Raw genomic sequence first — 19,023 nt, 5'->3', positions numbered from 1 at the left:
TAGGTGAAGCTGCATTTCGCGTGCTGCTGTTTAGGGTAGAGTTTGCGTGATTGGTAAGAATCTCGTCACAGTCCGATAAATTGTCTAGATCGAGCGATGTAACCTTAGGAAATATTATTATATCGCTTTCCCGTTTTAGTGAACTGGGATGCCCATGGATTTTTTTGTCCGTCGTGGTGTTTTCAGTTGATAAGACCTTATCCACAGTGTCCGGTTCAGTTTTGTCTATTTTATTTTTATCACTATTTATTTTCATAGTATTCGTTTTTTGGCGTGATGCGATTTTCTTTAGTGGTTTTCTTATACAAGTTCTACATTTCCAGGTTTTTTTGTCTTCCTTAGTCATCCGATCAAATAATCGTCGGGTAATGATTGCACAAGGTAAGTCATAATAATTTTGGCATAACTCGCACTTAATAATTTCGCCATTCTTTACAATTTTGTCGCATTTGGAACATGACATATGCTTCGAGTTTGACGGCGACATTTTTATTTATTTATTTATTTTTTTTTAATTGGAAAAATTAAAATGAAGGATTTATTTAATTAATATAATCGATACATAAATCGATTAAGAATCGATTTTCATTGGATGTGAGCGAATTTCTGAACGCACTCCGACTTTTTTAAGCTGGTATCTTTTTTTTTTTGCTCTTGAGGTTGGCAGTAGTGTACGCCTGTCAGGTCTGTCGTCCAATCATAGGAGAATGCGGCACACACGTAAAGTTTGTTGATAAATTTCAAAGAGAAACGGTAGGATGTTTATTCTTACCGATGGTAAATTCTGGTATAAATCCGCTTTAAAATGATGGTTGGTTGTTTCGTATTGAAGTCCTTTTATTTTTACAACTTTCTTGTAGACAAACACTGATCTTCATGCAACTTTACACATTAATAACAAATAAAAACTCGAAGAGATCTAAGTACTATGTGTGTGCTAGCCTGGGGTTGCCAGCATCCATACCTTTAAACGATTAATTCTTGTGTAATAGTGATCGAGAAAATTCTAACAAACCTAAGCACAAGGATCTGTTGTTTTATCACAGTTCCTATGGCCACCTCCTGTGTTCATCATCAGATCAGCTCGGAATTACCATAATATTGCTTTGTCGCCCAACTTACATATGTATGAAGTTTCAACTCATTTGAATTATGAGAAGTGGGTCTTATTTATTTTTAATTAATATATTTATTTATTTAGCTTGCAAGATCTGATAACATACACACAACGGGCGGTTGACACCAAATAAAAGCTTGAAAAAAAAGGAACACTTGTTTTTACATACCTAAACAAAGAAAAAAATATTTATGTATTACGCCATTGTTTGACCATTCATCGGTACCTATAAGGCAGTAGGATATAGCAGGAATGACACAATATAAATATCACCAAAACCACTAAAGATCAATTACTGCGGTCTCTAGTGTTCTGTTTGGTGCTGAGACATGGGCAGTCAAGGAGCGAGAGAGACAAACAATCGACACACTCGAAATGTGGTGTTGGAGACGAATGCTGCGAGTATCTTGGACACAACACCGTACGTCTCTATAGTTGAAGAACTCAAGGTGAAAGAGAAGCTCTCCGCTACGGTCAGAGCGCATATCCTCAGATACTTCGAACATGTGACGCGATGTGGAGAGCAGGCCATGAAGAGACTTGTTGTTCAGGGACGGGTCAATAGCTGTAGGTCAAAAAGACGTTCCCCAATGTGTTGGAAGGATCAGATAATATCCCATACCATCACCTCACTTAACACATGTGCCAGAAAGAACTGGCGTAGAATCGTTCATCGTTCAACGTGACCACGACTGCTCTGCCAAGAGTAATTCGACGGAAAAGAAGAAGTACCTTTAATTCAATTTTGAAAATCTATATTTCATTTTGAACGGCTAATATTAATTGAATTTGCAAATTGCATGATTATCTATTAAATTGACTAGCTCGAAGGGTGACTATCGAGTGAAGTACACAAGAGTAAAAAGTGAAATATGACAAAACTCTTGTTAGCAGCAAAATATTTTAATAAAGTCAAACGAAAAAAAGATAAAAAATATCATAAAATCATCATAAAATGTTTGCTGCCAGGACGTAGAACGACTATTTAAAATAAACGTCTGAGATAGATCGTGACATTATTATTATGATATGATAAAACAGTTACGGTCTTATTCTTTTTTTACGCACTAAAATTACTTACCTTAAAGTATGTCAATACAGCAATTCATTAATACCGGATTGCAAAACTACTCTACGGAAATGATTCTAGAACAAACCAATCAATTTAAAATCGGTTAATGGCACAAAATTAAACCAACCGAACACCATCAAAACCAATATTAACTTTACGTCGGGATTGCAACCCGAGCAGCGTAAAGGTGACATTCGGATTGCGAATGTAACAGCGTTACTGTTCTTCCTACAGAGTATATGAAAAGTGACAGTGATCGCGTCAACACGCCATCTAAATGTAACCTTTACTGTTGCAACGTTACTTAATGTTACTAGTAATGTCCTTGATAAATAGCGTCTGTCGTTGCCGTATTGCTGTCTCGCTTAGAACAATCAATTAGGGAAGCAATTAGGAATGTTTACGATCCTAACAAAATATTAATAAGGTATTTAAATAAATATTAATAAGGTATTTAAAAAAACACATGCCATCGCTCGAGCGTTCATGCCAACCCCCAATCGTGCTATAGAGAGGGTTGCAGCTCGCGACTGACAATAGGTACTTTTTGTGATGAAATTTCAATTTCGGGAAAAACGGTTTCCACTAAGTCTTAACAAATCACTTTGATTTTGATGCCGATCGCTTGAGCATAATATATTCTAGGTTTATGGGTTTCACTTTATTTAAATAACATAGTTTTTATAAAACAAACGGCTAAGTCGGACATATTTTGATCACAAAAATTAACTTTTTGAGGTGCCTATAAGTTTTAATCTATTTTAAATTAAAAAAAAAATCTATAAACCTAGTATTTCATTGTGTCAATAACGTACTAAAAATCATGGAGAATAGAAAATATTTAGAAGTGGAATAACATTTTCTCTTTTGATATGGACGAGTACATAGAATTCTTTCCTCTTAACCACTCATTTTACAAAAAAAGATTGACAACTGCAACGGCAATATGAATGCAGTCGCTTTCCGAATAACACTTGTCAATCAAATCGGCTCCGTAACTAATTCTACACACTTTGCAATAATTAAACAATTGTGCCGACCAAATTATTTTTCGATCCAATTGACAAAATGTCCAAACTTATTGCAACTATAACAATGCAGTATTTGTGCAATGCGACGGGGAATTTCTTTACATAATTTATTTGCAATGGTCTGAAATCGTTTGATGTAATGGAGCCATTTTCTTTTTATAATATAATGCAGGATTTGGTAGGATTTTCTCAATACCTAGTGTCTTGAAATGATTCGTGATTTTTCTGTGTCGTTAACTTTGCTATTTAAGGTCTGGGTTTTGTGATTGTTTTCGCCATTTCCCAAAATTACTGAAATTCGTGACTAGTACTAAACCTATTTTTTATTTTCGATTTTATATTTTTTACTAATTTCGTAGGTAATAAGTAAATAACGGACATTCGATAATGAGTTATTTTTAAAAATGTATATAGCAACTAGGAATTTAAGTAATTTGGGAACCAGGATTACGGATTTTGGGTTTTGACAAGAAAATATTTTAATGAAAGAAGCCTACTTGTATAACTTCTAAACGTTTTAATTGTAATGTTTTAGAGACTCATGGCACGGTTCGAACTTAAACTTTAAGTTCGAACCCAGACAATGAAAATTAAACAAATTGTTTGCTTTGTCTTCTTGTAATCTTGGATTGAATTTTTGCCATAAATCTGTAAACTTACTCTTATTAGGTAGGTACTCATAAGTCATATTTGAAGGTTTGCGTTAAGTATGGATATTTCGCCAAAGATTTTATGAGTCCTTGTGACCTTAAGGAGGCACTAATCACTAAAGCTAAGGTCCACCATTGAAAAATAGGCAGTTGAATTTGGAATTAATAATGAATGAAATAAGGTTGAAATTATTTTATTTTGAATTGAAACAAAAGAAACGCTGGTCTGATTATATTGAAGTACCTAATTAGTAGGTACTACGGGTATTACCGTGAGCCTTAGGTTAGGAGGATATGATGAAATAGAATTTTAAATTATTAATTAGCATATAATTCCAATCAGCGAAAAATCATGTATCGTTAACTTCACAAATAACTTCATTCTAAACACATTCAAATTGATTTATCATCCATTACCATCCATACTACCCGATTATTTCATAACATTAACCTACTTCAGTCCACTTTAATACAAATTGCCCCGTTTGTGTCAGTGCGAGTAACTTCGAGCCATTCGTCATTTTTGGGCCTTTCACGCCATCAGAGATACGTAAGTAATAGACTGTCAATCTCTGTTCTACACGGTGTAACAAGAGGAAACCGAAAGATTTTAACGGTGCAGAAACTAAAATGTCATATAGACTTTTCTGGATTTGCCTAGTTTCAGAGTTAATTCCAATTAAAAAAACAAACATCTTTTTATTGTAACTTATTGCAAAACGCCATTATGGGGCGTAGGCTAAAAATATCCTTATTCATATATATCAAAAAGTGACAAGTAACCTTTGCAAAAACTTGGTTTTACAAAAAAACGTAAAAATTATTTATCAGTGTCAGTTTTGCCATAACATAAACTTTTTATAAAATAAAATAAATAAATAAAAATATTACAAAATGTACTTAAACTAAAATATTTTTATTTTTATTGTCTTTTGCCCTCAAGTTACATCGTGTAGATCGTGATACTACGCGCTACTTTACAAGTCCTATACTTATATCAAATTATACCCGAGAATTTTAAACAGAGACACGAATAATAATAATGAGTAGTTTTGAGTAGTAAACGTATTTATTTACGCAATTCAATTCAATCATTTGATTCAGAAAATAATACCATATAACATTACATTCAAAATAAAATAAGAATATAAATTAAGATTAAAATTAAATATGTTAGTAACAATGGGTAAATTCTTAAGAAACTATGTTAGTAAATAAATTGGTAAAATTAATTACCAACAAAAATAATTATATATATATATAGTCCTCCTCATCGATTTCGATGACGGCGACCTCAGCAATTACGGATTACGCCGATTATGGGCCCTAATGTGGCTGGCCAGGCATTATAATTATAAAAATAATGTGTGCTCATTACACTAATAAAATTCCTTAGTTTTAAATGCTTTCGGCTTTCATGTCTTTCAATATTTACACAAGCATTATTCAGCTCCTGTAAGGTTATCCAGTACTTTTTAATTGTAATATTATAATATTTCTTATAATATTCGACGACCGGTTTGGCCTAGTGGGTAGTGACCCTGCCTACGCTGATGGTCCCAGGTTCAAATCCTGGTTTAGTTTAGTTTAGTTTAGTTTCTTTATTGGTAAAAAAAATTTTTTACAGGTCACAGTTATACATAATTCTATATAAAAATTAACAATGAAAGTTTACGGTTCCTTAAAAAACATATTGTAATAGTTATTACAATATGTTTTTTTTTTTTTTAATTATCTCCTTCATAAAATCATCGACAGAATAACATGCTTGGTCTAGTAGTAAACATTTCAGTTTTTTAGCGAATAACGAGTCGCTTTCTGTCAATTTAATGTCATTAGGAATTTTGTTGTATATTTTGGGCCCAATAACACTGAGTATGGTAAGGGCATTTATTCGTGTGATGAGCATCCAGGATGACCAGCAGACCATGAGGATATTTGTTCCTGAGTCATGGGTTTTTTTTATGTATTTAAGTATTTATAAATATTTATATATTATATATATCGTTGTCTAAGTACCCTCAACACAAGCCTTATTGAGCTTACTGTGGGACTTAGTCAATTTGTGTAATAATGTCCTATAATATTTATTTATAATAATAATATTTAATATCGTCCCGCCCTCTGAATAGCTCCTTACTATGTGAAACTGAAACGTCATTAATGTGACAATATTAAATCCTTTATAGGCCACACTTGGATATTAATATACAGTAAAATAACATTGCTAAACATCATCTTTCTTTAAAAGTGGAAAAACGTACTATCTGGGGCGTTTCTAATGAAATGCGATGAGGCTTTATTTTATTTTATTTTATTTTAGGTATATTATTATTTATTATACTACTTTTTGTGTCGTCTATCTTAATGCGTCATGTGTGTATTAAATTATATGTCAATGAGGGGGGGCGGGTTTAAGGTCGGCAACGCGCATGTAACTCCTCTGGAGTTGCAGGCGTACATAGGCTAAGGAGGCTGCTTACCATCAGGCGGGCCGTATGCCACCGACGTAGTATAAAAAAAAAGTCACTCACATAAATTATTTTTAAGATTGGTTATACTGTACTAACACTATATAAATAAATAAATAAATAAATATTATAGGACATTATTACACAAATTGACTAAGTCCCACAGTAAGCTCAATAAGGCTTGTGTTGAGGGTACTTAGACAACGATATATATAATATATAAATATTTATAAATACTTAAATATATAGAAAATACCCATGACTCAGGAACAAATATCCATGCTCATCACACGAATAAATGCCCTTACCAGGATTTGAACCCGGGACCATCGGCTTCATAGGCAGGGTCACTACCCACTAGGCCAGACTGGTCGTATGGATCTCCGTAGATTCTAAATAAATAAATAATTGAATCGTGTTTTTTTTAATCTGGACCTGATTGAAACAATAATGAGGAACGCAATCTGAGGTATGAAGATGGCCAATCTCTGTTTTTTAATCGTCTCTACGCCACCATGTACTTGCACACGTTTGACGACATCCGGCACTATTGTTTCTCAAGTGTTTAGTTATCTGTTTCGTTAATCGTTTGCTCCGTGCCACTCTTTAGCATTTCTCTGACAAAGTAGACTGGTGGTGTTGCGGCAAGTGACAAACTGTATGAGTAGGTAGATTTTATTTTCACTTTCTAATGTTTCAACTGTAAGCGCTTCTTTTTTTCTTTTCTTCCACGAATATTTTTTTATGATACAATTTTTTCTAAGGTTTTTTTAACAATAACCAGAAAAAGCTTCCCTCAGATACATAAATTACGTACATACATACATATAATCATGCCTATTTCCCGAAGGGGTAGGCAGAGACCACGGATTTCCACTTGCTACGATCCTGACATACCTCTTTCGCTTCCTTCACTTTCATGACATTCCTCATACACGCTCGTCGGTTTAGGGTACTCTTGACCTGGCCTTTCTTCAGGATATACTTCACATAAATTACACACATACATAATATTAATTAGATACATAGATAGATAAATTTTATCCATCCATAAATAAATAAATAAACAAATAAATAAATAAATATTATACGACATTATTACACAAATTGAATTGAAATTGAGTAAGCTCAATAAGGCTTGTGTTGAGGGTACTTAGACAACGATAGATATAATATATAAATATTTATAAATACTTAAATACATAGAAAACACCCATGACTCAGGAACAAATATCCATGCTCATCACACGAATAAATGCCCTTACCAGGATTTGAACCCGGGACCATCGGCTTCGTAGGCAGGGTCACTACCCACTAGGCCAAACTGGTCGTCAAATCCAATCCAATCCATACTAGCTTCTTATGGTCTTTAGAATCACACTGGTGGTGATAACAACATACACACACACACACACACACACACACATAAACTCGTATTTATCTTGTTTCCATTTTTTGTCAAGTATCAAATATCAAACATTTATTCAGCAAATAGGCCACAGGGGCACTTTTACATGTAAATTTTTACAAACACTACAAATTACAAAATACAATTACAAATGCGGAATCGATGAAATGTCTTTATTACAACCTATATTTGTTTTTTAACCCTATATGATGATATATATATTATTACTAACACTGCGTAGGTACTGTGTATACTGCGCCTAGGCTTAGATAGATTAAATGTGATCTGGGAGAGGTGGTGCTTCCTGCTGTCATACAGTTTTTATTATTACGGAGGAATCCTATCCTGATCTAAGAACAGCATGCTGTTAAAGTTAAAATGGTTTAAAGGAAATAAATAAATAAACCTCAGCAGACCAGTATTTTACCTACTCGCAGTAATAGATACGGGCTTGTCCAATTTTCATCTAAACTTAATCGTAAACTTGCAAATTCATAATTGGGCATTTTCAGAAAAAAGTGTACCATTAACTTTTTTTTTTAAACCGTCAACTTCATCATGATGATTCACGAAAATGAGTCGAAATAATTCGAGGGTTATTAGTTTTTTCGAAAAAATCAATGATACATCTCTTTTGAAAATTCTCAATTATGGAAGTTTTTGTCATAGGGTCCTTGCCGCTGACCGGTTTATTGGACGGGGTGTTCTATTTGTGATTGAGTTTATTATTATTTTGTAGGTAAGTACCTGTATTTTTATTATTCCTTTGTTATTTTCTATACTTAATTTTAAATTTAGAATTATTTATTATTAGATTTAGGTTTTAAGTTTTACATAATTTATTTTACTTGATACAATTTTAACCAATAGGCTGATTTGGATGTCTAGTTAGTCACCCGCTGTTTCCCAAGCCTTACACCAGCAGCCGTAGCAAAGCGAGCGGCCCGCGGCAATCGGCCCGCGACCACCGAGGAGATAAAAACGATTGTCGACCCCGGGCCCGGCTAGTGCTCGCCTGGCCGTGATGCGACCATGCTGGCCCGCGCCATGCCAATCCCTGCGGACGCATGCGTGTCCATGCGCATTGTTATCGTGTTAGTGCTTGTGTTGTGCGAGTGTCGAGCCATCCGAGTCCCTGTCGCGTGGGGCGAAAGCAAAAATAGTGAAGTGAAAGAAGTTCCAGTGACACTGCAGCAATCTCAACAACAATCTATCCCGTCTGAATATTTTGAATATAAGGCTCATAAACCTCAGTTTGCTGTTGATGTTGCTAAATTCCATGGTGTTCAAAATCCATATGAGCATTATAAAGCGTATCCTGTGAGACCGTACACTGGTAAACATAAACCGGAATTAGGGATACGTCATATGCTAGATGAAGACAAAGAGATATATAAACCGTTTCAGCAATATGTAAGTGGTAATGAAGAAATACAAAGTCAAATTATTCCTACATCGTCGAGTTATGAAGTATTCCATCCATATAAAGCCGAGGAGCCAGCCCTTTACGATCTGTACAAAGACCCGGTTTTAGACAAAATAAGAAGTGATTTAGAAAATAGCAAAACCATGGCACAAAAATATGAACAAGAAGCGGGAGAACCAAATATTGAAGAAGGTGAATATTTAGAGAGCCCAGAGCAAACCGATAAAAAGAAATTTCCTCACAAGAATATCCCAGCTCCTTACGAGATCCACCGACCCTTACGACGGCCAGTATACTATAGAGCCCCACCAAAAGCTGCTACACATGAACAAATATTAAATCAGAAATTTAGACACCCGTGGAACCAAAACTTTGTGAAAGTTAGACCGCTTCATTATCGACCATTGAAATCTCATCTTCACAATTTAAGGCAACACCATGCTTTGAAATATGATGATGAACATAATGAGTATCCGCAAGTTCCGCCATCAGAAAATTTTGCAGAACCGCCTGATGGCTACGATATTTATTTAAAAGGTCAAGAACGATATAATAAACTAAGAAATAATGTAGATGAGTCCATCAATAAAGCCGTCTTACATAATCGGCCCCCTGCTTACGAAAGACTTGAACTGCAAAACAAAGATAACAATGAAGAAAGTGATGAAAATGATTTTGTACCCATTAAAAGTTACGCTCAAGTCAGGAAGACTGAAACTACTAAACATTTGCCTAAGGCAGCAGCGTTAGCAGATGCTATTAGTTATGACGATATAGTTAATGCTCACCGTTTGAGAGAAGCTGTGAAGAGTACTAAAGCTCAAACAGTTTACTCCGAAGAGGGATACGAAGACGCAGCATACGACCATGCCGGTGAACAAAAACATGCGTCTGATCACGAGGGTCATGGTGGTTTCCTGAAAGAAACAGAAATCAGTGGAGGAAAATATAAAACGCCTTCCTTTAATGGTAAATACCAAGATTCTAGTGGGTCAGTTTACAGAGATAAGAAGCACCACGGCAAAAAATGGAAGGAGGACAACAAAGACAAAGACGATCAAAATGACTCTGAAGATTATGCTGAAGACGAAAATGATAATTTTGATGAAGAAGATGCCTATGGCAATGTCCCAGATGATGATGTGCGACACAAGCGAGAACATGACTCCAAAAATGACCAAGACAATGAAAGCTCTAATGATTCTCCGGTTCATGAACAAGATGAAAATATCGAGAAGAGAGAAGGCCCAGAAGAGGAAAAGGAGGGAACTGTTGAACAAGATTCTGACAATTCGTCGAATTATGAGGAATCTAGGCATAAAAGAGAAGAAAAATTAGCAACGACCACTAATCTAACTGAAGCAGATCATGATGTCAATAAACGCGAAGCGAACTTTGAAATTCCGGAATTTGATTTCAACTCAACATTTTTAAGTGAGGAAGAATTAAATAAAATTGCAAAGCTTAAGTTACCTAAGAAAAAAAAGAGCAATTTGAGAGAAAAATATCCATACTACTTTAAAAAACTAAAGTCCGTGCATAAAGACTCTCCACTACGCTATGCTGAAAATTTAAAACTGATGCCTGTTAAATCTAAAGGAGGCACAGAGTTTTATGACTCACGATCAAATATAGAATGTGCCGAAGTCGATGATGAAATCGATCCCATACCAGAAAAAATAAAGAATAACGGGACGCGAAATTCTGAAGAACATGACGATAATGATCAACCTAATACAGGTGAGAAAGCAAAATTTGATAACTCAAAAAATAAGCAGCGACTGAAAGGTCTTGGAGATAAAATCGATTGCTTTAAGGCTAAATATTTTGGTAAAAATCCACTCGACAGTCCATTTTTTAAAGAGGATATTATTGCCAACCCAGAACCAATTAAGACTCCTAAGTTAGAAACATTTCAACTAAACAACTTTGGAAAGTTATCATCAAATTTAAATGGTGATAGTTTTAATGATGCAACTGATTTTGCTTTGTTACGAGATAAATTAAGCAACGGATCAATAGCACTCCAGGACTCTTTAGTTAAAGCAACAGAAGAACTAAAATCTTCTGTTCTGTTGCCTTCCAACTTTAGTTTTTCAGATACCACCCAGCAGAGTAAAGTATATGCAGATATTTTGGAAAATATTAAGCAAAATTTTCAAGATCCATTTGTAAGACCAAGTAACGCAAAAGTTGTTGACCGAGTATTCAATACGTCTGTTGGTGACAACGAGGCAAAAAATGTAACTGACGAGTCATTAAAAAATAGAGAAGATGCAACAAACCCCCCTTCACTACTACGACGAAAGAGGGCTGCGCCTTTTGTATACGAACCGTATAAAATTATTAGGGAAGGCCAGGGCCAAGAATCCAAAAAAACAACCACCACAGGTAACATAAGTCCACTTATTAAACAACTTCAATCAAGTAAAATTGTCGAAAAGGTGCTAAATTTTAATAATGACAAAGAACAACCGGTCAAACGTAATGTACGGACACGAACTTACAAAGACATAAGTAGAAAAGATAGAGAAAAAAATGCTAATAAGGACGAAATAGGGTTTGTAGATGTGAATATCGATCAACGAAGAGGTGAACCAAGGTACGAGATAAAACCTGCCAATCACAAGACACATTATTCACCAGTTGATCATAAAAAAGCAATGTCAGTTGAAGATTATGAAACACGAACCAACACAACAATTATGCCTACAAGAAATAGGAAATCATCTAAAGCGAAGTTTGTAGAGTCAAGATTTTCTCCATCGTCTATAGAATCTGCCGCCTCTAAGACAGTGAACAGGGTAGTAAGTACTACATCTGCACCTAAAAAAATAAAAGAACCCCAAACACCGATAGAAAGTGAAGAAATTGGGGAAGAATATGAGGAATATGAAGACGATGAAGAAGTCCCAATAACGACCACTACCACAACAATCAAACCATCTTTTAGGAGAAGGGCGCGACCTACTACTACTACCGCAAAACCAACGGAAGTTGACGAAGATGAAGAAGTTGATGATGCAGAAGAGCTACCCAAGCTACGCTTAATTACAAGATTTAACAAACCACATATAACTGAAAAACCTATCATAAAAAAAGAGTCAATTAAATATAAACCCACTGAAATTGATACAACCGATGATATCAGCGCCCCAAAATATACAGAGAAGAAAAAGAAAACTAGAAAATCAACGTTAGTGACGGATACCAAAAGATATGGAGATGACGATGACGATATGATGAAAGAGGAAGTTGACGCAATGATTGGAGTTAAACAAAATATGAATGACTATGTGCCTAATTATGAGAAAGCAGCTGATACCGTACTAGAAAACATAAAAAAGAAAGTGCCTGAGTCAAGTGAAGAAGATGAAGGAAGTGAGGAAGACGACGGAGAAAATGAAGATGAGGAGGACGATGACGACGACGAAGACGAGGCGGAGGATGATGATGATGAAGCATCACCTTCATCTGATGAAGATGAAACAGAAATAGAAACTCATCCAGAACCTGTTGTTTTGACAACCCCTGAACCAACAAAACGTACTCTTCTTCGAACTACAGAAGCACCTATCTCCACCACTGAAGCGCGTAGTGTAAACATAGATCTCAAACCAGTTATCCATAAAAAGAAAGTAGAAATTCATAAAGAATTGCCGGTAAACATGTCAGCTCCCCACGTTACGCAGTTTAGGCAAGACATAAAAGAAGTAGAAATAACTAAAGAACTGCCACAAAAACGCAAGAAACCACAAAAAAATATTGAAGCACTAAATCTGTTCAAAGATGAAACCTTAGCGGAAGAAATAAATAAATTGAAGGATGTAGAAATATTTAGAGAAAATTTGGATCTTAAGCAAGGACCTAGACATGGAGGAAATTATCGAGCCGCTGAGATAAAATTAGAGCCAGTTGAAAGTTCAACACAAAAACCATTGCGAAGAAAAGTTTCAGGACAACAGCGAGTCGTTCAGAAGCCTGAAATTGAAGAACCAAATATACAGAATGTCGAGGTTAAATCGAAACGTGGTGGACACATGAAGTTAAAAAATGATGTGCGAGTTAAAGACAACGAACCAGCAAATGCAAAACATATTGAGCTAAGCGAAGTAGACCAATCTCGAGCATTACACGGAGGAAACCTGAAATCTTTACAGGATACTTACAAGTCCCGTGGAAACAATAAGAGCGCAAAACTAATTGAACTTGATGAAGAATACGATAATGATGACGACTCAGATAAAATGCATGGATCGTATGACAATAACGGATCAAGAGGTGGATTGCACGGAGGCAACTATAGAAGTGGCAAATTGGTACAAGCAGAAGCACCTAAAGATGATTCAGGAAAAAATTACAGACAAGAATTACAATCGAGAAGTAAAAATATAAAAAATGGACGACACAGCGCTGCAGAAGTCCTAGAAGGATTTGCAAAAGCTGTTCCTTTATTGACAACTACGCCAAACTATATTAAAGACCCAAGTAAGCGCATGTACTATTATGTCGATACTTAGAAAAATTAGAGCATAAACGCCATGACTGAACTGATTTGTCTTAGTCTTCATACAAAAAATATCGTCTGCGTTAAACACGCTAGATGTAATCATAAAAGGTATATATTTATCTACAAGCTCATAAAAAAAAAATCGAAACTCGATAATGACTAGTTGAGGTCTGAGGTCTGGTCTCTCTAATTTGTATGAAAAGTAAGACGATGCGTTGTTTTTTTTAAATTAGGTTGTAAGTAGAAAGTGCCACTAAATTTCGTATCACTTTTGATCAAAATGTAAAAGTGTTCCACGAAAAATTGAGATTTGTCTCGTTTTTTTCTTTGCTAATGAAATCTTCTGTGATAGAACTTGTTAACATTGTTTATTGTTATATTAAGTAAATTTACTAACTGTTGTTATACTTACTTATTTATAATTTACTAATTAAATTTGTAAAAAAATATTGCCTTTGTTTTCTTTCAATTTCAACAATTCAATCTTTCAATATTTGAAATAAAGAAACATCGCCTGTTAGGGTTTGAAGTGAGTAAGTTATGTATTTACTGGAGTCAATTGGAAATGTTAATTTAAATAATATGCTTTTCTAAATATGAATTTATTAATTTCATTTCAAATATAATTAATTTCAAATATGTATATGGATTCCTTATTGTCCGAAATAAATGAATTTTATTTTTATTTTTATTTTTTTATTATTTATAAACATATATTGATCAATATTTATTTGAATTTGAGATTATACAATAAACCACTCTAGCTGATACATTACTATGTCAATAATTTGGGCTACAATTTTAGAGCTTTTGGGGTTTTACGGGACGTAGGTATTTGTTACTTCTGTTATTATTAATATTTTTGCGTATTTTTTCCTATTCAATAAATATGGCTTTATTTACAAAATAGATATATACAGAGGTAATAAGTAACTAGCTTAAATCTAAAATAGGCCCATGAGGCATTGTACCAAGGATGCCGGCGGCATGTCCTCGTTGTAACTTGTATCGCAATGCTGATACGTTGTGCGAGAAAGCCGCCAGCTCTTCGGTCAGCAGTTACGTCAACCAGATGCTTCGCGATTTCAGCAAAAAACTTATGCGCGCTGGGAGCCCATGAACCTAAAGTTTCAAAATTAATTAGATGACTGAGAAACAAAGAAAAATATCCAACACAACTAACATAAAGTAATCCATACTGGTGATATAAAAGCGGAAATAACTGTTTATCTGTTACCTCTTCAGGCTCAAACCGCTGAACCTGCTTAGACAAAATTTGGTATAGAGTTAGTTTGAGGCCCGAGGAAGGACACAAGGTAGTTTTTATCAATCATCATCATCATCGGACACCAGGTCTTCAATCTCCTGGTTCCTGCGGAGTGTCCAGGTTCCATCCTCTCTACGTGTGGGTCCTAGTTTTCGGTAGATCTTCCACTCCACTACCAGTAGTGCAAAAAGACCTTAGTGAACTCGGCGCCATCGACTGGACAGAAACGGCTTCGGACAGAGTGGCGGGCTTTGGTGTCGCAGGCCAAGATCCACTTCAAGTCGCTGTGTCAAAGCAGTGTAAGTAAGTATCATCATCATCCCACACAGACCAAGTAGCGGTCAGAAGCTGGTTAAAAATATGTAAGCATTATGCCACTGGTTCAAAATTGAAAAAAAGGTCGATATAATTCGACCTTACCATGCAATTATAATTAATTGTTTTATATCACGTTCAAATGACGTTGTATTCTTATGCCAAAGCCTCAATTATAATCTTACTTAATGTCGTGGCCAATTTTCTTGTTGAGTTCACATCTGGGTTATGCTCGAAGATCAGGTCTCGTATAGTTTTGACACCACATTGTAACGAGTTCGATTACTAGAGTAGGTATCTATTGATAATAAAGATCGTTCAACTCGGCGCAAAAAGCCGCTTTCACTTTTGGTAAAGCGTTGGACTGGGTATAACTTTGAGTCGTATTGAAATCGAATCTGAATAACAATGTTGTAGGCCCTATACACCGTGGGCCCATATAACCCGACAGATTTTAAAGGTGTATTCTGATCGCATAATGAGACTAAATAGTAATACTAAGTTTTCTGAAATCGGTCTTGTTTTAGAGATAGTGACAATTCTTGTGAAAATTTGTTTCTGTAATAACTCAGTGAAAACGCCTTCTTGGCTGCGATGCCGCCATTATGTGACTTGGTTTAAACATACCTACTGAAAGACATTATAGTTTTAAAGGAAACTCGCAAAAATTATCTGTAAATAAAAAAAACCTTACTTTTTCGTTGCAATATTTTTTTGACAAGATGTAAAAAGAAATAACTTGACGTGTGCAGCAAACAAACATATACAACAAAAACATTATTTTGCTGAATTTGAGTAAAAGTCATAATAATATTTTTTACTCCTTATGACCTCAGGAATGCATGGTTATCTGTGGGGTTATATGGGCCCGCGGTATATAGATTTAAACGACTGAATATTTCTGTCTACCTTATTGTGTTTGTATTTGTTTAATTTCGAACTGAACACAAGTCAAAAAAGTATGATGTAAGTAATGTGCATTGGAATAAATTCGAAAGCGGAATAATTTTTAAAATAGCAAATAATTACTAAACTAGGAGCAGTTTTTCTACAGTAACAATATAACAAGATGCTTTAGTAATAAAGTCAGACCAAGGTAAGTTGGGAGCGATTTTGACAGCCCAGACAGTGCAATTGTTATTTTAAACTTAAAACTTCTCCAATTATGACGTTTACTTAACACTTGCCCATAAGTATTTCTAAACTATGAAGTTCATCTAGTTAAGTAGAATTTTGCATTTTCCAAATATCCCGCGCTTCTAAAGTTACATACGTACAATATACAACTCATGAACTTTTCCATGTGATATTTTTAAGTTGTTATTATTTAATTTCACAGAAACACTTTATTATGGAAATATAATGGTGAAATTCAGGGGTGTGAATAAAAAATACATTGAAGATACACATTTATTATCTGGCAAGTCTTTTGAGTCTTAAATTAGCTTACTTCTCCTAAAGGTGAGTTACAAATGGAGTATCATTAATGCAACTAGAAATAATTTAAATAAATACCTACTAATCAATAATTTACATTGCGATTCGATTTGGCATCGTTTGTTCACGTAATAAATATTGCCTCTTCCACTTAAAAATAAAACTTTGTTAAATAATACAACATTACTAAAGTTCCGATTATTAAATTACATCCATAAATAGTTGTAAAATCTTTACAGGCCTTAATAATTTAGGACTAATATCATGATGAGTATTTTAATCGTATTGATAGAACTCTTTTTGTTGCATTGCTTCTTAAATTGCAACTGAAGTAGCTTAAAAATGTAACATTTCCTAAGTAAACAGTACCTAGAACGAAAAACATACATACTTACAATACTGTCTATATAAACACTTCTAACTAAATATAACGACAACTCTGATTATTCGTATACTGTTATTTATGTTTTTTTCTTTCTACTAGATTAGTGTTTTGTGAACTTCTTGAAGGTGGGTGATTCATAGGTTTCCATTCAGACTCTGACGACGGAAGGTACGCTGCTACCACGTCTTCCCTGTCTATGGAGTCATTTTCTTCTTTTTCTTCTTCGCCAAAAAAATCTATTATAGGATGGTAATTATAATTTACTCTTTTTCCATTCGAAACATTGTCTTTTACAGATTTATTTTGCTCCTGTTGGTTAAAGCTGGGCGTCTTTTCACTCGTAGCAGCGTGAAGTTTTGGAGCAATAGTAGGATGTACTTGTCTAGGTGGGATAGATTTCTGATTAGTATTGGTCGCCTCTTCATCAATTTCTTCGTTGAAATCTTCCATAGTTTCTAAGTTGCTCCCCGTAAATGATTCTACCGCCGACGTTGCTGAAGACGACAAGTCGTCCGGACCACCGGATATCTTCTTCCTGATTGGTCGACGACTCGGCCTTCCTGCTCCTCTTTTGAATTGGGGCGTACTTTTGAATTTATTTGAAATATCGTTTGAGAAAGAAAACGACGTCGGTGCAGACGGAGTCGGAGGTTCTAGATAGCTTGGTAATGTGACAGGGTCAAATGTGCTGACAGGATTTCTCGATATTGGAGGGCGTTTCACGTTTCTAATGGAAGTGGCCTGGTTGAAGGAATCTGGGAAATAAGTGTTACCATAAGAATCAGTAGGGCTAGAGGGGAGTACAACAGGTATTACTGGTATTGCTGGCAAAGGTAAGTTACTATTATCATCATCGTTAAGTTTAGCATTAGAGAAAGACGTACCGGTTATTAGGTTGTGGTTATCAGAGAATGGTGCGAAGGACTCTAGAGGCTTGTTAAATGTGAACGGTGGGTTTTTGGAGACGGTGGGTCTTTGGACGCTGGGTTGTACATTTTCGAAGGCGTGGTTGCCTTGTTCTGAGGACAGTTCTTCTACTGGCATGTTCTCTGCTGAGGTTTCGTGGATCCTGTGGCCTAGTGGTGGAAATGATACGCTGTAGCCTTCAATGTGGCAGGAACAGCATGTTGGTACCTAGAAATAAGAATATTTTAAATAAATATTTTATAAATGAATCACGAAAACCCATTATTTTGTTGTTGTTGGACAATTAAATTTAAATTTTTACCTTGAATATGTCCATGTGTAATCCATTCTGCTGGTCCCAAGTCAAGAGTCTGTGATAGTTGTACACTTGGACACATTTTGATTTAAAGTTGTCCGTTAAATATGTACACGATTCCTTGGGTTTTCTGAAACAAAAGTAGGCAAACGTGAATAACAAACATTAATCGATTGTCATAACTAATTTTCATACTTATAACTTTTATTACTATAAAACACGCAGTATGATCTGTGAATAAACAAAAAGTTCGCAAGATAAATCAAATAGATTATTGAAAAGTGAAGAAATAGGGCCAAAAATTAAAATAAATAAAATCTATCAATACTCCCGTCAGTCGAACGGAATGTTATTTTTTGACAGAGCGTTAACAAAGGTCTACGATTCAGCTTGGGCAAAAATGCTCAGCTTTCGTATGCCCGGATGTTCTCCTCTACAGGTTGCAATACTTGTAAAATTTTGTGAGGAGGTTCGATGATTAAATAGTTTGTTTTGACAATTCAATTTTTGGATTTTTTTCAAAATGGCGGAGCCATAAGTTAATTGAGTTTTAAACTATGCAGTATACCCGCGAGGTCTACAGCTCACAGAGCCACTAGTGATATCAGATTCAGTTTATCCATTGAAGAGAAAATTTGTCAATTATTAACAATGGTTTTAGGTAAATTCAAACTCCTATCTAGCATCGGCTGCTCCTCAGTCTTGACAGTAT

At 35.1% G+C, this 19,023-nt stretch overlaps 2 protein-coding genes across 3 annotated transcripts in view; one reads left to right on the top strand and one right to left on the bottom strand.

The window, feature by feature from the left end:
• Positions 1-8,446: 8,446 nt before the first annotated feature.
• LOC133519554 (titin-like) lies at positions 8,447-14,185 on the top strand. The gene has a single exon (XM_061853560.1). It carries the CDS (start codon positions 8,782-8,784, stop codon positions 13,693-13,695), a length of 4,914 nt encoding a protein of 1,637 aa, XP_061709544.1. The 5' UTR covers positions 8,447-8,781; the 3' UTR covers positions 13,696-14,185.
• A 2,478-nt stretch (positions 14,186-16,663) lies between these two features.
• Positions 16,664-19,023, bottom strand: part of LOC133519567 (neurotrophin 1-like) — a 37,867-nt gene continuing 35,507 nt past the window's right edge. The window contains exons 7-9 of one of the 2 annotated variants that reach the window (XM_061853577.1): positions 18,318-18,441; positions 17,974-18,223; positions 16,664-17,844 (exon numbers count right to left, since the gene is read on the bottom strand). In XM_061853577.1, the coding sequence (XP_061709561.1) occupies positions 17,162-17,844; positions 17,974-18,223; positions 18,318-18,441 (1,057 nt within the window). In that variant the 3' untranslated portion in view covers positions 16,664-17,161. Of the gene's footprint in view, positions 18,224-18,317; positions 18,442-19,023 lie in introns of both variants that reach the window. The other variant, XM_061853575.1, reaches the window with a different exon arrangement.

Source organism: Cydia pomonella, chromosome 7 (assembly GCF_033807575.1).
Source record: "Cydia pomonella isolate Wapato2018A chromosome 7, ilCydPomo1, whole genome shotgun sequence".
Classification (NCBI taxonomy): Eukaryota; Metazoa; Arthropoda; class Insecta; order Lepidoptera; family Tortricidae; genus Cydia; species Cydia pomonella.
The sequence above is the reverse complement of the archived record's forward strand: the minus strand, read 5'-3'. Positions and strand labels throughout refer to the sequence as shown.